Source organism: Amyelois transitella, chromosome 27, assembly GCF_032362555.1.
Source record: "Amyelois transitella isolate CPQ chromosome 27, ilAmyTran1.1, whole genome shotgun sequence".
Taxonomy (NCBI): domain Eukaryota; kingdom Metazoa; phylum Arthropoda; class Insecta; order Lepidoptera; family Pyralidae; genus Amyelois; species Amyelois transitella.
The window spans coordinates 2,114,342-2,142,098 of NC_083530.1; the positions used below are offsets into that span (position 1 = coordinate 2,114,342).

Below are 27,757 nucleotides of genomic sequence, written 5' to 3' on the forward strand. Positions count from 1 at the left end.
TTCATTTGCACTGCAAGACTTTGGTTGTTAAAAAGGTTCGTCTTGTTTAAAATCTGTTGATTTTCTGAATTTTAATACTGTAAAATGTTTCGATCAGTCCGTTTTAAAGAGGCTTAGGTACATTTTTTACACGATGACAATCTTGGTATTTGTAATAGAAATCTTTTTAATTTTCTACGTGGCATTAAAACTGCCTCTGGCGTTTGAACTTGGTTCACTTCTAATTTTAAGCTCTTGTGATAGTTTCTAGCGTGATAGCATACTGTTGAATAAGTTTTAATAAATGTTTTAATCATTTTTAGGTTTTTTATTAAAGGACAAGACACTCGTCTTAATTTACGCTTTAGTATGTCCTACAAACGAGGTACGTACTAAAAGTTGGAAAAAATAATTGACTTACCTATATTGAAGCTAGCGGTAATAGATGCTTGTAATCTGTTGCTGAATCTTTACATAACCCATACATGGGTTCCTCGTGGGCCAACTGAAAAAATCGGCTAGTTCCCACTAGTTCAATCGTTGAACTAGTGAGACTTTTTTTCCCAGTAGTTCAACTTAGTACAATCCTCCCGAAAAGTTGAACTACTGAGACAAAAAAGTTGTACTCACCATTTTTTAATTTTCACTTTCTAATTTGTCTTCAATTTTATTATTTCAGATGCTTATAAAAAAAAATTTATGCAATGTTTTTGTATTTTCAAATGACATTTTTTATTATAAGCAAATTATATACTTACTGTTTTTCAATAAACAGATTATAATTTGAATTATTTTATTCCACCAAACAATTTTTAAATAAATTACTTAAATTTTGACTTTTTATGTTTTTGAATGAACATATTCATCAATTAAAATAATTGAAATAATTGATGATTGTTAAATTTAAAGTGATTTATTGCAATTTCAACCACTAACACCTTACAAATGTGTATTCAGTTTCTGTTAAAAATATATAAAAAAAAATAGTTCAGTAGCTCTCTATTTAGCAATCAATATCTTTTCGTTGCTGTTTTTTTACTAAGCAGTGCGTAAAATATTTGAAGGTAGTTTTACAAATAAAACAACTGATTACTTATATCGAGTGTATTTCTGGATAAATTGGTTACAAAATACCTATCCAATGCCCGCATTGAATCGGGCCGGGTAGAAAGCTTACGTAGCAAGTTGAATCTCAAACGAAGAATGCATCGGTATAAAACAGTTCTTTATATTACATCTAAATAGTACAAAAGCCGTCCAGTATTCAAACGAAACGTCGCTGTATTAAATTTAGTTTGAGCTTAACTTACTCTTTAGTTTATAGGAAAAAAATATATATAATTAGTATAATTTAAATTATTACATAAGATCCTTAATTAGTGTCGCCGGCGGCTGGAATACAGTCAACTGTACAAGATTCGGCCGTCTATCGATCTATTTCGACTGCAAAAAGGATTGAAACGATATAAAATGAACCCGTTATGACTGCGCGACGCAAAACACCAACTGCTTAATACATTTGGCGCTACGATTCATATGTCCAAATTCGCGCCATAATTTGACAGTATTTTTTTTCTAGCTTGTGATGGATTTGCAGCCAGTTTGCAATTCGAGTTTTGAATATCGCCGTGTTTGCTAGTGTTGTGCGCGCGTCGTCTGTAGCTAGGTTAAATGCTGATTTATTGACGATCCGTGGCGCGCAGTTTCTCTTCAACTGCCTCCTGCGAAGCCTCCGACAAGTCGGTCGCCTGAATGTACTTTTGTACCCCGACGAGAGATTTCTTCAGCGCGTCAAAGGAGCTGGAAATAATTGATTACTTTATGAGTACACTTTGGCAGGATCATCTCTTGTCATTGAATAGAAAAGTTCTTTCTGACATCATAAATTTTCTGCGTTTGGTTTCACCCGCTTCGAGCTAATACATTACTAAAGTTGACGATAAGGCGAGAAAAGTCTAAGATCATGATTCCGTTTTGGGTAAGTCAAGAATTTACACGAAGCGACATCTGTCTGTCTGATCTAAGCAACTCTTGTTGGGGAACTTAACCTATATTGAATCATGGTTGTTCCTTAAAATATTTTACCACAAATTACACCCATACCATTGGCAAAAATAAACAATGACATCATAACAACATATTTATCTACAAAACATCCGTCACGAAATATCTCTTTGTATATTTGTATCTAAAAGTAATTTTTAGATATCGCAAATTATTGATAAGCGTTCACGTTATGATAACAGTACTTTGAAGTCGATTTGCTGGAACTTTTGATCACAATCGGGGAAAAAGGTGGGGTAGAGTTGATGTATAATTTTCCATCAAAACTATTGACAGATGTCTTAAATATGTACCATTTCATTTTCCCACACAGGCACCCACCCCACATTAACCTTTATCGTAGGTATCGTTTACGAAAATGCGGTATACCAAAATAATAAATGGTGGTAAACCACCAAGGATTAATTGATAAAAAATAAAGGTCCAGCGTGTTTCAAAGAACGAAGTTTGAGTCGTGGAAAGATCTTGCAAACTTCTTTAGTATCATCCACAATCATATCAAGACACGCTTACGTAGCTCCTGAAAAGAAGTTACATGCTATAATGCTCACCTAGAGTACAACATCTTCTTCTTGACTTTAGCGGTGTCGGGGCACCATGACATTAGGAACAACTTCTGTTTCTTGCTCGCCTCTGATGTGCCTTGACACTGGTGCGTGTATTCAAAATCAAAGAGGCCATATCTAAAAAAAAAAAAGACATAGTTATAAAGTTTTGTTCGCAGGTTATAGGCAAATTATTGTTTTGCTTTTTAGATAGAGTTTATAGACGGCTCGATGGAAATTAAAATTGTACACTCGACGTAAGAAGTGAGATAAAGTAGTGAAGAAACAGACCTTGAAATTTCATCTTTATTTCAAGCGTCTTTAAACTCATTTTTCCACAAACCTGCACTCGCCAGTGCCACCCTTCTGCAGGTCCTCGAGGAACGCGTCGTACTCAGCGTTACGCTCGCCGACGGTCTCCACGTCAATCTGTTTCTCATCCCTGATGTAGAACACTACGTAGCGGTGCTTCTTGTCTTTCTTTATCTCCTCGTACGTGGTTTTGCAAGCGTCCGATACTGTTACGCCAGACGCCTGGAAAGACGTGTATTAGTTTTGTTAGTGTATTCTGTTTTACAATCTTTTCTGCCTTATAAACATGTTGTAAAATTGCGTAACCTAAATGTGTAAAGTGGTTGCCGACTGACATATTAACGCATTAAAATGGCATGTAGGTATGTGTTCTAAGGGTGTGGTAATGTGGGAGAATTCCGGAATTTCGTCGATAACACCGCGTGAGGAACTCCCGCATTCATAGCAGCCTTCATGTCCGTGACATAAAGAACAAATACAGAAGAATTGCCTCAGTCAAGTCTAGCGGAATCCTGCACGTTATTTGAGGAACAAATGCCTGGCCACGCCGCCATAACCAGGCCCAGGGAGAAAGGGCAGAGACATAAGAAATACTGGTAAGAAGTCACAAATGATAATATACGAGCCAATTAACTTCAAGTTCAAGACACCGAAGACCAGAAAAGTGGAAAGAAATATCAAAATTGAGAGTACAATCTGAAATACACTGAGAGAGTGGTGAGACCATTGACGCCCTGCAAGAACAATATAAGATATATTTCGGTTCATATAGCTCTTGTTAATAAAATATACCAGTTGAAATCTTGTGAATTCCTCCAAAAGATTAGATAACAAGAACTACAATCCACATGTCTAATGACATGAAAAACGACACCAGCTGTATGCATTCAGTAAGAAATGACGCCACTAAAACAAGTATGTAATAAACATTTTGGCAAACGTAATTGCGTACGACCTATTTGAGGGATTTCTAACACATTTGTTAGCATTTCAGCGCATTTGTCAGTTACAAAATTTAAGATAAGTATGTAGGTACATTGTAAGTAACATACATTTGATAAGCGTTATTTTCTAGAAAAAGGTGCACTTTTGGTAACAACGACAGGATTCCATAATCACGAGGGTACTTGGATAAGAGTCCTCCGACCGATTTGAATATGAAGGTCTGTTCAGAGAGAAAGAGACGAGGAATACATACAATCCAAAAGATTATTACAGTTATTAAAATAATGATATTTTATCAGGTTTCTTTTCAATGTCTAGTACGGAACCACATTGAGTTTAGGTTGGTAATAAACGTAATAAAAATCTGCTCCAGAAAAAATCCAATGCAATTTAAAACATACTTTTAAATTTTAGGATTATTTCAAATTTCTTCGAGTGATAGTAAAAAGCGAAATGTCATTTATTTATCGAGTTCATTGAGAGTTCTTTTCAAACTGTGAGACATAGCTGCCATTTCAATCAGTCACATAACACAACATTTTGAAATGCCAATGACTCAGCAAGTATCCTATCTGTTAAATGCGGTCACGACATGGATCCTCTGATAGTTCACTTATCACTAGCAACCAGTCCAGGCTTTGCACGGGTTGCATTTATAGATATAAACCTTCCTTAGAAAAACCTCCCAACATTTCATTCGGTTTATAATTAATAAAAGTTTTAAACGCGCATGTAACGAACCGTTATTTTATCTCAAACGACAAACGAAAAAATCCTATTTTGTTTCAATGAGTTCAGCAGGGATATAGGAACTCTCTCATCTTTGCGCATTCCTAATAGTGTCCTCCACCGTACTGCTTCGGGGTCTGGGGTCCGCTTTCCTACATTTATTTTATTATCTTTCTTGTGCGGTCTGTCACGGCAAAAATATATCAGATCTTTGGATATGAATTCTGATAATTATTTGAATTCCATAATAACTAAATTAAGCAATAGCTACATCGTTACATAATGTTAATCAAACTACCAATCTAATAACAAACGCAAACTTGCAAACATAATCGTATTATTTTATAACTTGGTGTTTCATCTGTCAATGGATTGTTTAATCAGGTGCCGTGCAGCGGTAATTATACACTGTTAATTGATGACTAACTTAATTACGAAAGATCATTTATGTATGTTAGTAGGTAATTTATTTCCTTAATAATTAATTACTAAGGCTCTCAGTTCACCTTAACGTCTTCAGTTGTAAGGATCTCAGGCTTCAGTTCTTAAGTTCTCATCTAACATGGTTCTTAGTAAAATTATAAAGATATTGTCGCAAAGTCTATGAATCCTATTGAATGAAGCGATCTGAAGCTCAGTAATTCAGTGCGCACGTGTGCCCGCCGCCTATTCTTAGCTCGACGGCCAATGTCTTGTCTATTTTTATGTTACCACGCGGGAGATACTTCGGGGACGGTATAGCCGATACTTTCACTGATATCTTCTTTGACATTTACTTTTGAAAAAGTTATATCTACTTTCGATTAACAGTTATCTAATTTTTATATTTTGGTCATCATCGCCATGAGATAAGTGCTGGTTCCATCCTCACTTCTCGGTTGGAGAAGATTATGGATTGTACGATGGTCTTTATTAATATGTGGAGGAATACGGTGTATTACTCATCACGTAAATGATGTAAAAGTCTCATGGTATATTTTGATGATATACTTTCGAGAGGTTAGGTAGTAGAGCAAAAAATTACAGCGATTTCAGAGATTCCTAGACAAATTCCTGTCTGAAAAATCAGTCAATCAACTTAATTTTTGATTATTTTTTTTATTTTTATTCGTACTTTCCTTAATCTATTTCTCGTACACTCCTGACAGAGTAGTCGTGGTCATAGAATCTGTGAGGATGGTTGCAGCTTCTGCGATATCTCTCCATTTCTCCTTATTCATGGTACTACGTGTACACTCCGTAAATCTCGTGGATGACTTGAAGTCTGTCCATCTTGTGGGAGACCGGTACTTTCTAACAAGTTTTTAATTTATTAGCTTGATAAGAAACTCCATTCGGCTTTGAATAGTAAAGATCCAGGGCATAATATTTGTAGCTGTATATTTTGTGAAAAAGCAATTTGCAAAAGCGTACCAAACCGGTACAATTTATCTGATTAAGTTATCGGCAATAGTCAACTGATGTGTCGCATCATAGATAACAGTTTGCTCCATTATATCGTCAGAATTAAAACTCGGCATGGGATCTTAATGATTAATGTCGTATAGTTCTGGGTGGGAATCGTGTTTTTCTAGTTGAGATGTGTCGTTAAAAAGTCGTATGACTATGAATTACTTCATTTAATTCTGCACCTTTTCTATTAAGTTACATATAAAATATATGGTCGGGGTTTTTTGACCCATTTTAACCATCCATTGCCGATGTTTTTATTGCTTTAATTTATTGGTAATACCTATGTACAAATATAGTTATTTCACTTAACAAAATTTCAATACATTGGTACATTTCTTTGATCTGTGACGTAGTAATAATGAATGTTTAAAGGAAGACAAACGACTTCCGAACCTTATTCTTGTCGCGTCCGGCGTATGACGTGATCTTCTTGTATTTCAAGCAGAATGATGCGTCATAATTGTCGCTTCTACAGTAGTTGCTTCCGTATTATGGTTTTTGTAACAAAATTTATAATGTTTTGCTTTTGTAAAGTTTATTCTTGATTTATCCGTTCTCGAGTAGAATTTCAGGAAATTCTGACTGCTTGGCCATATTCCTTAGGAACAAACATGCCTAAATTTCAGCTTCGTATGAATTTAGGTCGATTTTAGGATTTACTTTTTATGATTAGATGAAGGATTAAAACAGATAAATGAGTTGAAATTACACATAATTACAACAATTCCACAGCATTATCTTTAGTTAGGTCTGCCAAAAACGTAACATAATTCACGAGGGAAATTTACGATCCCCACTTCATAGCCGTGACACGAAGATATTCATGATTTTATAGCAACCTTGAATCAAAATCCTATGAAAATACTATTCATAACGCCAGAAACTTTGTTGTGAAGAAAATTTATCAGGTTCTGACGAGCCATTGAAATGACGATATCATCGGTAATAGCTTTTTAGGCAAGCATATTTTTAAACGGTTAAACCGGTCACCGAGGCTAAGCAATCGTTATGATAATTAAAACGGGTAAACAAGAAAGCGAAAAATAACGTGTTTAATAATTCTGAGATAATTTCAATTAAATTCTGCTCTGTTAAATAGGTAGTTTAACTCTTTTTTTGAGTTCTTGACTTTTTAAACTTATGCATTTCCATACTTAAAATTCTCATGTGGCATTTGAAGAAAATCGAAATTTGTAATCATTGGACACTTTTTAGTAACGCTATCAATTAGAATAAGAAACTGATTAATCAGTTAAGTAACTTTGCTATACAGTAGCATAGCAATGCAGTATTTCTAATATACCAGAATTCTGAGCTTAGCCACAACCTTCATCTGATACTCGTATTAGTCATATCATGAATCACATAAAAACTCTACCACCAGAAACGATTTTGGGTCACAGCGATGAAGAATATCATCAACAGACTAAAAAGACTGTCTTACCCTAAGTTTACTCTCCTCCCCAAAAGGAGACTGCCACTTCACATCTTTTTTTTGATTTTTTTTTTGATCTCCAAAATAAAGTTTCTAGCAAATTGCAGCAATCTGTTTAAACAATAGGGAAATAGAAACATCTCATGTACAGTAAGTAGATGACTTTTCATTAGGTATACATTATATGATAATTTACAAATATAATCATTCATATAAGTAGTGATATTTCATAAATATAATCTCTACTCGTAGATCAAAACAAAATTCACCTTGTGCCCGTTGTACAACAATATATTCGGAGTCGCGTAGGTGGTTTTGGCGTCATTTCATAGCGTTAGTGAGCTCATTCAGGCTTGTTCAGAACTTACAATTTTCATCGTTAACGATACGAACTTCAATAATTTTCAGTGCAAGCTGTTCAAATCTTACCAGAATATGTAAAGCTCTGATCACTTTCAATACATATTATAAGGTCCCCCTATTTTCTCTGTCTGTATGTATGTATGTATGAGCTAATCCCGGAAAGTTGTGGACGGATTTTGTTCCTGTTGTAGGAAAGAAGGTTTCCTGAGGAAGGCTTTTTATCACTGTTTGTGTTAAAAAATACGACAACATGCCAATAATATAATAAAACCTAACAAATCTAAACATAACCTGTACACCTAAAACCATTTCCCGATTATTCGTGTCTGTCTGTCACAGCTCATTTCCTACAAAACTACTGGACCGTGAGTTACAGACAGTGAACTTGTATGATAAATATTAAGTATCTTTTGAAATACAATCGGAAATCCAAGCGCATTATTGAATTTGTGACTCTAAAACAACATTGCATTTCTATTGTCTTTATTTCAATATCTATGCTAGCGACGTTACGTTCCGAAATTATCCTAAACCATGCTTAAATGCCAAACTAACAGATCAATAAAAGGCTTAGGCCCGCATTGCATCTTAGTTTGGCGAGGGCAAGGTTGAATGACCTCGCGTCAACGGCTGATCAGGTGTGACTGAGTCATCTATTGTGAATAGGTTTAAGAGACAGTTTAGACATGACTGAACTGCGTCTCATTTGTCAGATCTACTAGTCATTACGAATTGGCTTTATTTTTAACCTTCGACGTTAAAAGGCGTGTGTGTGACGTGACGCCTTTTGCTGACTGACTTCATAGGTCGAATGGATGAACTAAGCTATAGTACTTTAGCTTAGTGCAACAAATGTGATCCAGCTTGAGTTAAGTTAATTTCTGAAACTGTTATCTCTACTAGATATTTCCATATTTGCATGATTCTTGTTGCACTCATTTAAGGTTTAAGATCTTTATTCTCATTAAGAATTACAAAATTCACTTCACATGAGAATAGCACTAACATTATATCTAATTAACATCAATCATTTAGAAAAAAAAAAAACTATATTCCAGTTACCATGTGATAACTTAAAATTACTAATATTTGAACAAATTAGAAAAAAAAAATCAAAATGATTATTACTTTAATCTAAAAATTAACACTTTAATAAATGCACTTTCACGTTCATTTTTGTCCAGAAAATTTTATGGAATGGCCTTCAGTATTTTGTGACTCTTAGCTCTGTCTCTCAGTTTTATAGTTTTCTACAAGTAATGTAGAAATCTCATGTGTATGAATAATAATTGATATTTATGTTTTTTTAGGAATCACAATGAGTCGTGATATGAATAAAAAAAAATGTGTGCCTACATTAAGAAATTTCTTTGATGTTTCAATAAATAAAAAATATATATTTTTTTGTTTTAAATTTGTTTTTATTAAAGAATTATTTTAATCAACAAAAACTATCTCAGGAACTTATATTTCAATAGTATCTTTACATAATCTTCCTCTTCAAACAGTTAATGTGCCGTGTGGTTCCAGGCACCAATAAAAAAAAGAATAGGACCATTCCATCTCATTCCCATGGATGTCGTAAAAGGCGACTAAGGGATAGGCTAATAAACTTAGGATTCTTCTTTTAGGCGATGGGCTAGCAACCTGTCACTGTTTGAATCTCAATTCCATTTGAACATGGCCTATCAGTCTTTTCAAGACTGTTGGCTCTGTCTACCCCGCAAGGGATAAAGACGTGATTATATGTATGTATGTATAATCAAACAGTTAATAACCAATAAAAACTCTTGAAACAACAATTAAAAAAAGAAAAAAAAAATACTTTCAAATTATATACACTTAAAAACTACTGCAAAATTTCTTTTTTGTTAAGATATTATTCAATGAGTATGTTGACTGGAAATATGTAGCTGAAAAATGTAAATTTGAGTGGCAGGACTTCATTTTTAGTTTAATAAATTGTGTCATGTTATAATAATCACGCCAACCATTCAAAAACTTGGATTTAAAATGACATGGTTATATTGGATAATGATTGAATAAATTATTGTTTCCTTGTAACAGAATCACATACTGTAAGTAACCATGATGTAAGTAGGTTATATGTAATTTACTTGGTGGCTACATTTGGAAATAGATATTTTTACATTTAGCAGCTAGGTTGATATCAAACTACTTAAGTCGTAGATTTATGTGTTGTAGTACTTGTGTTGTGAAGAGTAATGAGTGTGGAGGAAGCGTGAGAGGTCTGTAATCATATCATGTGATAATCCATAGTCTCTGCCTACCCAAATGTGACACAGGAGTATTAGTATTTATGCATGTAGTACTTATGTGCAATAAAGGGAATTAATCAATTATTCACCTTAGTTGGGACATCATATTGTTGAGAAAATAAAAGTCAAAATTTTTACACACATCTTATCACTTAATGGAAAGCCAGAGCAAATAGTTGCAAAACATGAATGTCACAACGGATTAATGAAATTTTGAGATTCAGAGGGTATTGCATTAATTTCTTACAAGTTTATAAGCATTTTTTTTTGATCCAAACTTGTTGTAGTACAAGTTTGAAACGAGACTTATTGAAGATAGTGACTTTTATTTAGACAATTCTTAGTTATGAGAACACTAAAATATGTGTCTTTCATAACTACTGATTTACATGTTATAATTAGATCTTCAATCTATTCTGTCATATAAATCTTCATTGCAATATTCTGTCCAGCAATATTGCTCATAGTTTTACACATATTAATCTCATTGTACACACCTTTAGTAATTGACAGAATACAATTTACAAGGTGATTCATCAATACAGAATGATTCATCAAAGGTGAATAGCTTGCTCACTCAATAATATGAGCAAATAAGGAAATCTGCCCCTGCAAGTTTATGATAAGAATAATTCAAAGGATATTGCTCATTCGTGTCTTGCAAATAGGGCCTATTTTCGGTTGATGTCAGGAGATATATTGTACTAGTTGGCTAGGTATCCTATTAGAAGTTACGACCTTGACTTTGGATTTTCGGGGCAACAGCCGTTAGACCATGTCGGATAACCGCCCGGGCGCGCCCAAATAGCGGCACCGGTTCTATTCACCCCGAAATAGACACGAAATATGTGTGACAGTGCGACAGACAGACCGCTATACCATATATGGTCAAACAGATCTGCGATTGCGCGGCGATGCAATGCCACTCAAGTTCGATGCCCCCCGCTTACAACGGCGGCAGATGATAACCAAACACTGAAAGGTAACGGGTAAACACCGCTTTTTCGGCGAAAACGGCCCCCTTGAAGGCAAAGCTCGTCAAAAAAGGCGGTGCAAGAATAACCTTCCGAACAGTGAAATTTAACACCGTTATACACACCCTTCCTTTTAGCAACAAACACTCCACGCGACGATGGAGATATACCACACGGGTTAGATAACATTAAAAACACAACACGTGGCATAAAATCACTGAACGGTGACAATTTTTAACAGAGAGGCGTGCAAACTCGATAGAATGGTTGTACGGAATATGGCGGCACCGGTTACAATTGGACTAAATACGTTGTTATTGCGGCAATCCAGAGATAAATTCACCACTTAATTAACGTAAAAACACAGCACGAACTTTTATCACTTCCAATTTATTTTTTCACTTACCATTTTTTGATGTTACACACGTAAAATTTCCACCACTGAAACTTCACCGACACACGACAGCGGCGACCGGAACGATACTGCTTGGAATGTTGGCTACACGTAATTGCAGCGACCAATGAGCGCATGTGTCAAAAGTCTTACTGCGAGTCAAAACACTGTCTTATTTACTTTTGTCTTATTGATTGCGTAATAATTTTATCAACTACAAAAAAAAATATGTTCGTAGATTATAGGTATTTACACACTAATATTTTCTTGAGTCAAATCTATCGTCTTTATATTAATGACACATATTTGTTTTGAATGTTATTCTGACAACTCAATCAAATATGACAACTTTATAAAAACATCAAGTTGTTTCGTTGAACTACTTAGTAAAACTAAAGTTTTGATACGCGTACTGTGTATATTTAAAGTACTATTTTCCCAGTATTTTGAGATAAAACAGAACAATCGCTTTTTTCAACCTTCGAGATAATGCTAGTTTTTACCGAACACTACTGAAAAGTGACTCACTAATGACGATATTACGTTGGCCAATCGCGTGACAGTATTCAATAAATTGCCATATAGGGACTGGCGGAAACTTATCAAAATCGCCATGTTTTCTTTTGAAATTTGCCGCGCTTTTATCGTATTTGCAAGGAATAAAGTTAATTAAATATTTAATCAACATAAAAACTAAATTTACCTAGTGTTTCATTGAATTAAAGTATTTGCACAGAGAACCCCTTATTCAAAAATGAACATATTTCTGAGTTCAGATTGATTTTAAACGACTTACTTACCAAGTAGAAAGATGTAGACTCTGACTGCCCTCACTGACTCTGGGTGATAAATGTATTTTTTAATAGTGTTTATAAATAGAAATACACAATATCGACAGCATAGCTTTAAACACTCCACTTAACTCTTCCTGAATAATGTATAAGGTTTGATTTGTTAAGATATTTTCTTGAATTTGTAAGACAATTTTTTTTGTCAAAACCTACATTAATGAAATTTGTGTTTTTGCAATAGGAATTCTTTTAACTCAGGTCTGGAATCGAGAATGTTTCTAAAAACCTTGCTATAATTTGCTAGATAGGTAGGTACCTACATAATACACAAAATCACGTCTCTTTCTTAGGGGTAGGCAAGTAGAGACTACCTACCTACATCTTTCTACTTCCTACGATCCCTGCATTACATATCCCTTTATTACATTAAGGTATATTGCATAATTTGCATGAAGCGACTTATGAATGCGAAAGAAGTAGGTACTTTCGCATTCATAAGTCGCTTCATGCAAATTCGCCGGTTTCGGGTACTTTTATCCTGACCTTTTAGCAGGACGTCCCCAATTTGACAGAAGCTGCAGATTTTTAAGTTTTTGCCTAAGTTGATCATTATCCTTACAAACCCATCACATGTTGATATAAATATTGAAATTTCAATTAAAATCGGATTAGTATTAGTTTCATAATCGGTTCAGTAGTTTTTGCGTGAAAGAGTTACAAACATTAATACTGACATCCAGACATACCCACAAACTTTCGCATTTATAATATTAGTAAGATTAACTTGAATTTTTTTTTTTTTTTTTTATACAAATAAAACTTGAATTGAAAAGGTGATAAGATAAAGAAATGAAAAATGTAAATTATCAGATTGTTATTCTCACAATGTGACATGTACATATATGGTAGCAAACTCAACGTTAGGTATGACATCATCAGGTGTCATTATAGGTACGCAGAAATTGCGTAGATTTCACGTCAATTTGGGACAATAATTGCGACAAACGCAGTTTCTGGAAATTACTGGGAATTCTTACACATTAATGCAACGAGTGTGTAACTATGATGCAAATTATTTTTATATAAGACTGTTATATAAGAGCTGTGCCTGCGACTTCGTCCTCGTGGAATAGTTATTTTGGGCATCATTGAAGCCCTCAAGGAGGAATAATTTTCCCCGTCTTTTTTCACATTCTCCATTATTTCTTCGCTCCTAAAAGTGATTATGTTATATACCCTAAAGCCTTCCTCGATAAATGGTCTATTCAACATAAAAATAATGTTCAATTCGAACCAGTAGTTCCTGAGATTAGCGCGTTCAAACAAACTTTTCAGCTTTATAATATTAGTATAGATTTGTGTTGTGTAGTAAGATGAGGCCTAAGGTGGGGCACGCAAGCTCAAATATTGCATATTCACTCTTGCTTTGAAATCGAGTCGTGTGGTTTCCCGCACTTTAGATTAGGGCCACTGATACTCTTTCCCAATGATGTCGTAAAAGGCGACTAACGGAATAGATGCACATTTGTTGCAAGATTTATGCTGGCCTGGTAGCGAAGAAGAGACAGTGTATTTCTTTTCGTGCAAAATGTAAAAGTTAATCAAGGGAAATAATTATTTTAGACGATGGGCTAGCAACGTGCCACTATTTGAATCTCAGTTCATTAATGGCAAATGTTTAAGTCTTTTCGAAATTGTTAACCCACATTTTGTGTATAACTACGCGTGTCCAAGGGCCATAACGTAGTAAGAAATTGTAGATGGCACTCGCTTTATGTAATAACCTAACCTTCTCACTGCTTTATTGTGGCTAAAGTCGGGCCACAGACTTTCCACAGGGAGAGCTTTTAGACGGCCTCTGTGGCTCAGCGGTAGTACGCTTGTCTGTGACACCGGAGGTCCCGGGTTCGAATCCCGGTCAAGGCATGATGAGAAAAGAACTTTTTCTGATTGTCCTGGGTCTTGGATGTTTATCTATATAAGTATTTATTATAAAATATAGTATCGTTGAGTTAGTATCTCGTAACACAAGTTTCGAACTTACTTCGAGGCTAACTCAATCAGTGTAATTTGTCCCATATATATTTATTTATTTAGAGCTAAACGGGACTTATACCCATATTGATATATTTTAGCTATTATCCAGTCGTCTAAAGCCATTATCAAATGTGGAATAAAAAAGAAAGTTGAAATATAATTTTTATTATAAAATAGCTTTACATAAAAATATAAACTGTACAACTTATAAGAGTACTGAAGTATCAGTAGGCACTTGAATACTAGGTACCAATATTGTAACTAACGAAAATCACGGAAACAGTACCTATATACACGTATAAACATAAACAAAACATAACATAAAATCACGCCTATTTCCCGAAGGGGTAGGCAGCCACTACATCTTTCCACTTAAAAGGCAATTCTAATTTAAATCTACGCATTACCAGTATATTTATGATACCGTTTGTACATAGTATATAAATTCGTCAACGTAATTTGACCGGGACATCCAGCCAATGCGCGTCTCAAGAAAGCTACGCAGTAAGTGGTATCCGACGCCTGTATCAACAATGAAATTGAGTTTTCAATGTGCTGCCTTAACACCCTAGATGGCGCTGTTCGTTCTATAGTGGCACACAATTCGGCTACAGTGTAAGCGGCTATGCGCGATATGTGAGTTTTACGCTTCGACATCGATTGGGTTAATCTGAAAAAAGACATATATTATCATTAGTTAAGTTCTTCTTCTTCGACGTTACATTTTCATACTTTCTACGTGGGGTCGGCACAGTATGTTATTTTTTTTTAATGTAAATTATGGTATTGAAATTGTTTGTTTCAAAGTTTTTGAGTAAATGTTACTAACATACATACTAATAGATAGTTACGTTTTTATCCCTTGCGGGGTAGACAGAGTGAACAGTCTTGACAATTAACCTTCCTATATATCTTTTCCCTCATTATATTTTCGTGTACATAAACTGTAAATATCATTATGCCAGACAGCTGAACGTGGCCTATCAGTCTTTCAAGACAGTTGGCTCTGTCTACCCAGCAAGGGATAAAGACGTGACTTTGTGTATGTATGATTATAACATTTTCTAAAAAAAAAAAATTTGAAAAAATTCCGACGTGATTACATGTACAGTGTATAAACTGTAAGTTAAGTAATTTACAATACCTGCTTTTCTTTCTTAAATACTTACTTCTCAATATTATGAGCGGTCTCTGCCAACTTTTCCTCTATGTCTCTTCCCGGTTGCGTGTCTATGGATCTCTCGCATAAACAAACGACTAACACTCTATAACAGTGCATGTAACATGGCCATCTGAAATCATGAAAAAGATATTTATTTGAGTGCTGTGTGGTTCCCGGCACCAATTTAAAAAAAGAATAGGACCACTCCATCTCGTTCCCACGGATGTCGTAAAAGGCGACTAAGGGATAGGCTAACAAACTTGGGATTCTTCTTTTAGACGATGGGCCAGCTACCTGTCACTATTTGAATCTCAATTCTATCATCGAGCCAAAAAGCTGAACGTGGCCTGTCAGTCTTTTCAAGACTGCTGGCTCTGTCTACCCCGCAAGGGATATAGACGTGATGATATGTCTGAGAATCGGCCAACATCTATTTTTCATACCCCATAGTGTTAAGAGTTGTCCACCCTTAATAAAAAAAAATTTTAACTTGTATTTACTTAAAAATTATTTATATAGCAAAACAAGGTTTGCCGGGACAGCTAGTAATAATAATAAAAAACGTGTCCATTATATTACAGTATGCAGGGATCGTGGCAAGTGGAAAGAGGTAGTCTCTGCCTACCCCTCCGGGAAAGAGGCGTGATTTTATGTATGTATGTATGTATTATATCATAGTGAAGGGCTAAAAACAAAAAAAAACGTTTAAAAAACTAATAAACGTTAATGGTTAATTGCTAAGACTTACCTGTCTTCTAAAAGCTCTTCTCTAGCAACAATAAGGCTGTTCAAAATGCCTATACTGCCTTGTAACAATGCGAAGAAGGATTGCCAGGAGACTTCGCACCTTACGTTCGTAGTGTTAAAGCCTAAAATTACGTGTATCTGTTGCTGGAGCTCGAATATCGCGTCTAAGAATTTGTAGTCAAGGGTGATCTGAAAAATATAGAATACTCTTTTATAATAATAACTTTTTGTATATAAAAAAAAACCGCCTCCAATATATATCATTCTTTATCGAAGCCGGTTAAATTAACAAAACCATCTTCTAAGTGTAATCCTCATCATCCGTGAATACCGAATCACAATCGGTAAAGCGAAACACGGGATAATCGCGGACAAACATACATATAAACATGCTATAGATCAATCTGAGAACCCACCATTTATTTTGTTTTGTGCATGACGGGTTTGCGGACGAATGATACCGTATTTATATTTCATTAGAAATTATTACCTCTTACTAAAAGTTGTAAGTTTCATCTAAATTTTTTAAAAGTAAAAAAAAATATACGTGGGATTTTTAAGACAGGGTTTCATCTAGGATTAAATTTAAGTGCTCCAATAAATAAATATATACGGAACAAATTACACAGATTGAGTTAGCCTCGAAGTAAGTTCGACACTTGTGTTAAGAGATACTAACTCAACGGTACTATATTTTATAATAAATACTTATATAGATAAACATCTTAGATGCCTCTTGCGGAGTAGACAGAGCTAATAGTCTTGAAAAGACTGAAAAGCCACGTTAGCTGTTTGGCTTAATTATAATAATGTAAATACATAAAATCAAAACCTGTCTTTTGTAGTTGAGTAAAGATTAATTTACATACCTTCTTAGCTGCCATAATGGTTTCCGTAAGTATACTCAAATACATTCTAATCAATTCACAAGTATAATCATCTAATTTCACCACATTAATATCTTCTACATCTCTCAATTCCGCCGCCATCTTCTTTTTCTTCCTCCTAATCACGACGCCATATTGGTAGTTCCCGTAGTGTTGCCATATGTAATTTCTTGCACTTTTACACGTTTGGTAAATTGATTTCGTCATGGAAATACATTTGGGGCCAGTTATGTTCGCTTTGAGACAATTTGTCCATAAAAATTGGGAGACTTTAAGTGAATTTGGAATTTTTTGTATATCTTCCTTTCTCTTTATAAGCGGTTTCTGTAAAATATACAAAACAGTAGCGATATCGATATTGAATTATAAATAACATTCAATTTCACAACTTAACGCATAGAACTATGGTCAATAGGTTAGGTACCTATTTCATTTATAAAATAAATTAATAAGAAAAAAATCACTCTGCATCACTACATAGTATAAAACAAAGTCACTATTTTAGTCTGTTTGTCTGTATGCTTAAATCTTTAAAATTACGCAACGGATTTTGATGCGGTTTTTTGTAACAGGTAGAGTGATTCAAGAGGAAGGTTTTCATGTATATTTTCTTCCGAATTTTGCACCCGTGCGAAGCCGGGGCGGGTCGCTAGTTTATTGTGAAAAATTTAGCTTTCTGGGTTTTATATATTGCATTATTTAACAACAATGAAACCAGTTTATTTGCAAGCAGAAAAATAAAGATTTGACTGTACGAATATCTAAGAAAATTTCAAACGACGACAGTGATGGCCTATTAAGACTTACCTCCAAAACCGACAGAGCTGTTAAATCCGAAACATAATTATTAACAAAACAATCCACATCTGTATGTTCGCACAAAAACTTTATAGTGACGCCTATATCTTCCAAAAATACTTTACTCCCGCTCTCGAATATCATAAACAATCTAGTCTTCACGCTCTGCCATATTTGTAGAAGGATCTTGTCTTTGGTCTCGAAGATATAGTGGGATTCTAATTTCTTTAGGTATCTAAGTGTTATGTTTAGTAATTGTATTGATGTTTCTAAGTTCTGAGATTTTGTTTCTGGGTTGACTAGCGTGTGAATCTGTAAAAATTTTAGAAAAAAAGAAAAATACTTATTATATTCAGTAATTTAGACTCTGTGGCGATATTTTCCAAAATATAGTATATAAAATATTCTGCGAATGAGACATTATGCGTCATGAAGACTTTCTTAAAGCACAATTATCGACAATTTCTGATTAAAAGTAAAACTGTATTACAATGAGACTCTAATGTAAGTTATAAAGAGATACAAATATACTATATTAATACTCACAGCGTTTTGTACAAAGAACTCCAATCCCGACCATAAGCAATCTAAATTCTTGATTTCTTCAACATCAGTCGTTTCACAATACTTTGATAGAGTGAGCGAATATGCCGCCATAGCGTTCAGTATTGCCATCTCATTCTCAGAAACTACCATGCTCTCTTCAGTGTTGCCAACGGTAGTATTCAAAAGACTATTATCCTTGAAATTTATGCTTTTGAACGCGTCTAACATTGATTTATGCAATTTTTCTTGCAAATCCGCTAAAATAGACCGGAAAGCGCTAGATGTTAAGGCTTTCTTTTGCTTTGCAATTAATGGTAATATTATGCAACTAATTTGGAAAGCCGTATCGCTAAAATATTCAATATTAGTGGATTTATTTTCATCCAGATTTTTTAATAATATTTCGACGACATTAATAACCAAACTGCTTTCAGAGCGAACTCTTTTCACTGTCGATTCTAATATGCTTTTAATTATAAGCATGCTATTCGACGTTTTATTCTTTAACGTCAATAAATTGAGTAACGTTTCATCTTGAAAAGAAAATATAAATTGTATAGGAAATATTTTGTACAAATCTGGCGATTGGGTGCTCAATTCAAAAATGTTGTGTAGTACAACATCAATATTCCGCCTCATTTTCTTATGACAACACTTTTTCAATGCTAGCAACACGAAAATTGCCACCAACTGATACTTTTCTTCTAAATAGTAGATTTGTAACTCTTTTAGTATCTCAACACAATTCGCTATTGCAGAATCATCATCAATTTTAGATATTTTCTCAAAGTATTTTTTCATATTGTGTTCTTTAGCGAATTCACCCAAATCTGAATCAGTTTTATTCAAAGATTTTGCCAATAATTCCGTATTATCCAAGCATTTGGTTATATTTCTACACGTTTCAATCACAAGTGCATTTAGTAAGTCTCTATTTGACATTATTGCTTCATTTTTCAATATATTTTGGTCTGAACTGCTCAAATAAAGCTTTATTATACATTTCGACATTTGCTTGAGTAGGTTTTTATCTAAATTATTTAAAAGCACTTTAGTGAAGTAATTTTCTCCGGTAAAATAATGAGAATTAGTGGCAGTTTGTTTTATGAGGCGACTTTTAGCAGACACAATGTTTTCATCCATGATTTCTGTTTCACTTAGTATCTCTTTAAATTTGATTGTAATTAACACGAGTTTATCCTGAAAACATAACGGAAATCAGTTTTGAAATAGGAAAGAATTATTATTTGAAATAATTCAAACATAAAAGTTTAATTTAGAACATAATAAATCGAGAAATAATTACCAAAATAGCAGTTGTTTGATTATTTTCTATTGAAGAACAAATATTCTTCCATTGTTCTCCGTCCAAGAATGGAAGAAGAAATGCACTCAAATCATAAACATCGGTGTTGCCAACACCAGGCAAATCCAACTTGGTGTTGCTATATGTAATATTAAGGAGTTTTAGTTGAGAGAAATCGAGGCACAGTTGTAGGAATGATTGAAGTAATGATGGTTCCTGAAATAAATATGCTTGTTATTTATTTGCTTTATTTTTTACATAAATATATAATGTAGAAAAATGATTTGCAAATTTCCAAAGAGTAATAGTAATACAGTAAGCTAATGCCGTGTGATTCCCTGCACTTTAGAATATAGACCACTTCATCTTTTGTCCAGGGATGTCGTATAAGGCGACTTAGGGAAAGTATAATAAACTTGGGATTATTTTTTTAAGCGATGGGCACACAACCTGTCTCTATTTTAATATTTTTTTTCTACGGGAACGGAAATTAACGGGTATATCTTTTTACACTCGGAGCCTCGTTATTAACATCATAAGAAAAACTTACACAGCCATGTTTAATGACGCATTCAGCGAATTTCTTCAAGCACACGTCTTCAAAACATTGAAACGAAGACCAGAAATCTTCAGCTATGTACAAAGGGACGGTGTGATCCGCCATTTTGTTGTAGCGAAAGAAAGTCGACAAGATGGCCGACAATAGTTCTGTTAGGACTATTGTCGATGGTTCTGTAATTAAATTATTACGGTAAGTTAAAATTTATGATAAACAAGCAAGGACTGGAAACTAGGATAGTTATTTTTTTAAGAGTCAGAATAATGTAAATAAAATAAATAAAGGAAAAATACTCACTTAAAATGTCTTCGTCAAGCTGTTTTAAGCAAACATCTTCAAAATCTTTTTGGAGTAACGCTAACAATTCTTTGTTTTGCCTAAACATTAATTCCGATGTCAATTTCCCATAGATTTCTACACATTCGACGGGGAAAATATCGTCCCATGCGATCAATTTATTTTTTACTTTCTCGTAATCTTTACTATCGCCTGCCAGTTCTTTAATTTTCATTTTTAATTCAAACTGCTCAGTGTTGCTGGCTTCCAAATATTCATTGAGCAATGGTAGAATATTATTTAAAAACGGGATACCTCGACTTAATTTGAATAAAATATCAAGCAAACAATTCATCATTTCTACGTAAGCTTCTTTTATTCCACTATTACTTTTCTTCGCGGTCATTATTGGAGGTAAAATTTCTTTGATTTTATTCTCAATCAATGTAGGATCTAATTTCAATGCTGTATGTATAATCTGTATGGTAGTTTTGTCTAGTTTTCCCTCCAATTTTAATTGTCCCATCATGGTTGCTTGTAGAAATAAAAGAAATGTCTTTTTCGTTTCAACTTTAGAAATCTTCTCACCTAAAGTATCAGTTAGTCTTATATCTATATCAACTTCATTTTTCAACAAAATCTCCAACATATTCAAAAACAAGGTTCTTTTAACTTTTTCGGTATTATCTTCTAAACTGATTGGCTTAATACTTGTCGTTGGTATTAAGTAATTTTGTTCCATTTGTAAACCATTGCATATCATTATGTAAAATGCAAATATTAATTGATTCTCCTTTTTATAACAACTGACAAACATATCTGTAAAATTTTTTAGGAATTTGGGATCATTATTGGTTCGCCTTTTAGGAAAACCAAAAAATGCATCCATGATATTTAATACCGATTGTATATTATCACCTTTTTCTGCTATCAAATCATCAATATTATCTGTCCTTATATATGTTTTGAGAAGAGTTATAAAAAAAGATCTCTTATTCATAGGGAATAATGCATTTTCACACAAAGCTGTTACAGTATCACGATTTTTTGTATCTAAATAATCGAAAACGGTTTCTATATTATTCCCTTGGAGAAATTTTATAATAAATTCATATTTTTTCTTCGAATCTTTGTAATATTTGATCAGATTATCAAGAATTTTATTGCTCTGCTCAAAGTTTGAGTTTTCTTCGACTCTCAAATATTGTAGTAAAGTCGTAGTAATGCTAAGATAATCGTCTGTTTGTATGCTAAGCTGTGAGGAGACTTGTACGTTTTCTAAGAACGAAATTATACTTTGAACATCATCTTTATTAATTGAGTTTCTTTGTACATATGTCGAGACTATCTGAAATTTTGGAAATAATAAATTTTACATTATCGCTTGTTGGTTTCCGGACAGAAAAAAATGACACTTCTCATCTTGTGGGTCGTAGAAAGCGACTAAAGGATGAAGTAAATGAATGATTTTAAGGAACAAGATAGCCAACCGACCTGAAGTAGGTAAGTAGAGTTTTACACAAAGGTTACCAAAACTAATGTACGCAATTCAGAAAAGTGTCATTGGTATATGTCGCAGGAAAATGAAGTAACCAGAGATTTCGCGAAATCCCTAGGAATATCACGAAATCACGGCATATGTTGAATATTCTTATTTTCGACGCCTTCTTACTAAAATAGTCAGTGAAATGTCGTTTCACTAAATTAAATCTAGTGAAATGTCAGAAAAACGGATACCTCCGAGTAAAAATCGTCCAATGTATCTCTCTCCCTCTCTCTACCCAAACGGACACAAGTGGGAGCGGAAGGAAGCCGCCGTGGAAGCGGCCGCCGCGTTACGAATATGAGCGAGGGCAGCTCATACTCCTGGCAACGAAGCGGTAGGCGATGGCACCGTGTGGTTTTAGTGGGTTCAGCCCCACATAACCCTAACTTTAACCTTCCCGTACCCGGCCGCGTAGCCGAAGGTCTTTCCACACGTAAAAAAAAGTTAGGTTAGGTTAATAATTATGTAAGTACTTTTAAAAGGACTTAGCACGAACCTTTTTCATTCTTTATTTCACTAGATTTAGATGAGTTAAATGATATATCACTAGATTAAAATAGTATTTTATCATATCACTAATAATTTTTTAGTAAGAAGATGTATAAAATAGGAATATTCACCATCTTCCGTGATTTCGTGGTATACCTAGGGATTTCGTGAAATCTCTGAAATCCTCATTTCTCTGCGACTTATACATTTATGGCCGGGATAGGATTTGAACCTATGCATAACTCTTCAGGCATCTTAACCGTTCTACTTTAAGTAGGTAGAGACTACTTCTTACCACTTGCCAAGATCTCTGCATACTTCCTTCGCTTCATCCACATTCATAACTCTCTTCATGCAAGCTCGGCGGTTTCGGCGTACTTTTGACCTGACCCTTTACCAGGACGTCCTTAATTTGATCAAGCTTGACTAAGCAGATAGACTAAGGAGAGTGTGGAGGGAAAGGTCGGAATGGGAAGACCTAGACGAACGTATCTTGATCAAATAAACAAATACCTGTACTAATTTTCCTTTGAAGTCACGCGTCAAATCCTCCACATTCAACCACCCAATAACATTCCTTAACTCCTCAGCGGAGAGCTCATTTTCGTCTGTCAATCCTTGGAGCCATTCACCTATAAGCCGTTCTTTTGCCGCCGTGGGAAAATGATGGGTGTTGATGACATTTCTGGCCAGACATAGTCTTTTCGGAAGCGGTGTGGTGTCGTCGACCAATCTTCTTTTTAATTCTGTAACAATTTCATTGGGATCATAAAAGCGGAATGCGAAAAATTAAAAGGCCGATAACTAAGGTACATTCAACTGCAGATAAACTTGACTCTGTATAAACATGGAGCTATTTCCTCTGCCGTTGACTGTACCTTGATCATATATTTTGATTGCAATTTTTTTCCGAGTAGGTAAAATAGCAGTTTTACATACATACATAAAATCATGTCTACCATGTGGGTTAGACAGAGCCAACAGTCTTGAAAAGACTGAAATGCCACGTTAAGCTGTTTGGCTTAATGATAGAGTTGAGATTCAAATAGAAGAATTTCAAGTATACAAGCCTTTACCTTTGTCGCCTTTTACGACCTTCCCATGCAGATTGTAAAAATCGATCAAGTTAAAAGGCTAATAAACTTGGGATTCTTCTTTAAGGCGATGGGCTAGTACCCTGTCACTATTTGAATCTAAATCCTATGAATCAGTCATACAGCTGAACGTGGACTTTCAGTCTCTCTGTTGGCTTTGTCTACCCCGTAATGGATAAAGACGTAATTACATGTATGTATATACAGCGTCGCATCGCGTCTCATCTCGATGTGAACCTTATTATGGTATACATACATACATATGGACACGTCTATATCCCCTGCGGGGTAGACAGTGCCAACAGTCTTGAAAAGACCGAATGGCCACGTTCAGCTATTTGGCTTAATGATAGAATTGAGATTCAAATAGTGACAGGTTGATAGCCCATCGCCTAAAAAAGAATCCCAAGTTTGTAAGCCTATCCCTTAGTCGCCTTTTACGACATCCATGGGAAAGAGATGGAGTGGTCCTATTATTTTTTGTATTGGTGCCGGGAACCACACGGCACATTATGGTATACGGTGATTGAATAAAATTTCTTTAACAAGTATTAAACACAAATTTAATTTAATGTATTAAAATAAGCGACAAATTTCTCTCTCATCATCCCAGCCTGAGTTCGCCACCGCCCATTTGTAGGTTTATGTCTCACAAACGCTTTATACTTCCTCTTGTTTTTCCTCTCTGCTATCCTCACAGCCATTTGACTTCCGTGACCTTCTATATTACACCTAGATCCTTCTAAATCTTCATTGTCTTCTTCATTCACTTTTCCTACGTTTCCTTCGTTGATAATATAGTTGTGTAAACAACACGCCGCTTTGACTATACCGTAAGCCGTTTGTAAATCGCAATCCAATGGTCGTTTGAATATCTTAAAATTTTTCTCCAACAAATCAAAACACTGCTTAACCACGCTGTAGGGATGGCTGAGGCGATCGTTAAATCGTTTTTTAGTCGCGTCAACCCTTGCTATACAATCTGGGAAAGCCCTTAATATACAAGTTTGCAGTTTAAAGCATCCGTCTCCAATGAATACACGAGGTACTAATATATCTGTCCCAGGGAATTTTTTACTTGGTAAGACTTTAGATATGTTACTTATATAGCTTGCATGTAACTCTGTTCGTTCAAACAAATCATTCTCGTTCGGGAGCCCATAGTCTCCTATGTCTATCGCTGTGAATCGGCACCAAGGGTCTATTATACTCATCAGTACGATCCTACTGTTGCGATTATCATATCTTATATGTTTAATAGGGCATTTCACTGTCAGATGTTTCCCGTCAACGCAGCCAACGCAGTTAGGGAAATGCCATGTGTCTTGGAAACCCCTCTCGGACTCTTTCCAAGTTTCAACAGTCGGTTCGGGCATGTTGTCCGGTTTGAGAACGTTGTATATTTCTCCGCAGGTCTGGCGGATGATGCTCGAAACTGTGGAGCGTCCCAGTTGGAAGGCCGAGGCTAGGGTAGCGTATGAAACGCCGGTTATTAAGAATCTGGAAATGTAATTGTTGATCTCATATAGTTAAAAACATACATACATATAGTTACGTCTATATCCCTTACGGGGTAGACAGAGCCAATAGTCTCGAAAAGACTGAATGGCTTAATGATGGAATTGAGATCCAAAAAGTGACAGGTTGCTAGCCCATCGCCTAAAAAAAGGATCGCAATTTTATAAGCCTATCCCTTAGTCACCTTTTACGACATCCATGGGAAAGAGATTGGAGTGGTCCTATTCTTTTTTGTATTGGTGCTGGGAACCACACGGCAGCACACATAGTTAAAAATGTGGAAAATATAAATTTATATACATAAGTATGTAAGATTGTGGTTCTACAATGAGCCTTCAATGACTGACTGCTTTAGTAAACAGCTTCATACAATCTAGATTAGATTTAGAGAAAACTTTACAACAATCAGAATTCTGACATATAAGCTCTTATCTCTCATCATGCTGATCTGATAGCAAGAAAAAAATATAGTGTTAGTCTTCTCATGCAGATTGTAAAAGCCAATCAACGGAAATGCTAATAAACTTTGAATTCTTCTTTCAGACAATGGGCATAAAACCTGTCACTATTATAATCAAAATTTCATCATTGGACCATGAATGAGGCCTTTCTTCTTTTTTTTTCAAGACTATTGTATACAAGCATGTAAGTAATGTAATTAAGCTTACCTTAAACAAACAACAAGTCGTTCCCTCATCGAAATGGGCTGTCTAAAATTCGTTGAACATTTACTTATCCTAGGCACCAATTTTTCATGTAAATCTTCAAACGCGTCTTGTGACATATGAAAATAATCATAAAACTTGTCTTCATTTTTTGATAACTCCATACAAATTCTGTTATATTCACCATCTCCATTCATTTGGTTTTCTAGATTGTAATTCCATACTCTTCTCTTTCTTTTGAGTTTTTTCACATTTTTTGGGCTAACAGCTCTTACTCTTTTACGTGACAACGCATAGAGAAACAGAAATTCTTCTTCGTCTGAATCACTCAACATCTTTTTAAATATGTAGCGTAATTTGTGTATTTTTATGTAGTACTGGGCTGAGGTTACTCTGCAAACAAACGCAATCTAATCGCAACATACAATGACTATGACATACTTTTTAGCTGTTCTACGCAAAGAAATTACATAAGGATTTATGTCTTAAAATTAATATGACAAATCAAGACACTACAAATGTTCTTTATTAAACTTCTTTATGTAGATTGAGAAAAAATTTAGGGCCAGTTTGTGCCCCTGTCCTCACAGCATGGCACGGGCGACACTGTTGTTATTACAGGAAAAATTATCACTATTTTGCTTTTTATCATGATGTGAAACGGGACAGCAATAGATTTTCGCTCAATGAAAATGGCCATCTTGATATGGGAGCTGCTTCTTCTACAGTTGTACTTTGAAAGCAATAGTAGTTTTGATTATAAGCATGTGACTTAATTTTAATTTAATGTTAAGAGATTTCAATTCAAATAATTTATATGCTTAATAATAATAATATTGAAAGGGCCTAACTGTGTGCAGTTATTGGAGCCAATCAAGGTAAATATAATGTATATCTAGGTTTTTTTTAATATTCATGATTGTTTGCAGAGTAATCCTACAGCCATTATACAAAGACAAATTAAGTTAGCTTGTGCTTAAATTCTTTAAAAACCTCAAGTATGTAAAACTGACAACTGTGCCTACTATGATGACAACATTTTAGCAAAAAATTTGGCCAGAATATGTTGATAAAATTTATTTTGTCACGATTTGACCTTGGAAACCATAAGGTATCAATGGCTTATCACGAAAGGTTGAGACAAGCGCCTGAAGATTTCATTACAGGTAAATGGATAAATTTGATTTTAAGTGTGTAAATATTTAAAAATCTAGGGTTTCTTCATTTAGGAGATTGGCTTTGCCATCATTCAGCTTTAACATTAAACAGGCCACGTTCTACGTAAAGGATAAAGGCATGAATGTGTTCAGATACCGTAATAAGTTTTTTTGCATATAAACTTAACGTATTATTAGATTTCCCGTACGATAAAACTCTCTTACGTATACCAATAATTAGTATTGTGTAAGTAAAACATTTTACGAAATAATAAACTGTTGGAATGTACAAATATTTTTAAGTTTTTTTAGAGGTTATGTTCGTATATTTTGTCTTAAATAAGAATTATTCTTACCGTTTATGGGATTCGCTGACATCTTAATCTAATATTGTAACAATTTCTGGAAAGTGCATAAATTCTTCTCACTTAAAAAATAATAAATAAACGCAAATTTCACGTGCATTCCTCTTGTAGCACTCTTGTGTGTTTTTGAAGCGTTTTGTTTTTACATCAAGTTCGTGTTATCATCAAGCTGTCAAATCAAATGTCATAAAAAACTTTCGGATTTCGGACGTTTATTCCTTAAATTGGATAAACTGCCTTATAAAAAAATTATGTACAAATTGTATGAATATAACTCAGGATAAAAGTGGTAATGATATTAATATACAAAGTTAATAATACATGAACAAAAAATGTTAATAAC

At 34.5% G+C, this 27,757-nt stretch overlaps 2 protein-coding genes across 2 annotated transcripts; both read right to left on the reverse strand.

The window, feature by feature from the left end:
• Positions 1 to 1,068: 1,068 nt before the first annotated feature.
• On the reverse strand, positions 1,069 to 11,943 carry LOC106142143 (cofilin/actin-depolymerizing factor homolog). The gene is made up of 4 exons (XM_013343786.2): positions 11,484 to 11,943; positions 2,932 to 3,122; positions 2,595 to 2,726; positions 1,069 to 1,779 (listed from the first exon to the last, which is right to left on the reverse strand). Exons 1-4 carry the CDS (start codon positions 11,484 to 11,486, stop codon positions 1,659 to 1,661), a joined length of 447 nt encoding a protein of 148 aa, XP_013199240.1. The 5' UTR covers positions 11,487 to 11,943; the 3' UTR covers positions 1,069 to 1,658.
• Positions 11,944 to 14,695: 2,752 nt separating this feature from the next.
• Positions 14,696 to 27,542, reverse strand: LOC106142140 (uncharacterized). The gene is made up of 11 exons (XM_013343781.2): positions 27,406 to 27,542; positions 23,129 to 23,361; positions 20,602 to 21,928; positions 20,296 to 20,477; positions 19,746 to 19,961; positions 18,440 to 19,639; positions 17,903 to 18,205; positions 17,078 to 17,419; positions 16,210 to 16,397; positions 15,469 to 15,591; positions 14,696 to 14,969 (listed from the first exon to the last, which is right to left on the reverse strand). Exons 1-11 carry the CDS (start codon positions 27,425 to 27,427, stop codon positions 14,696 to 14,698), a joined length of 4,410 nt encoding a protein of 1,469 aa, XP_013199235.2. The 5' UTR covers positions 27,428 to 27,542.
• Positions 27,543 to 27,757: the final 215 nt, after the last annotated feature.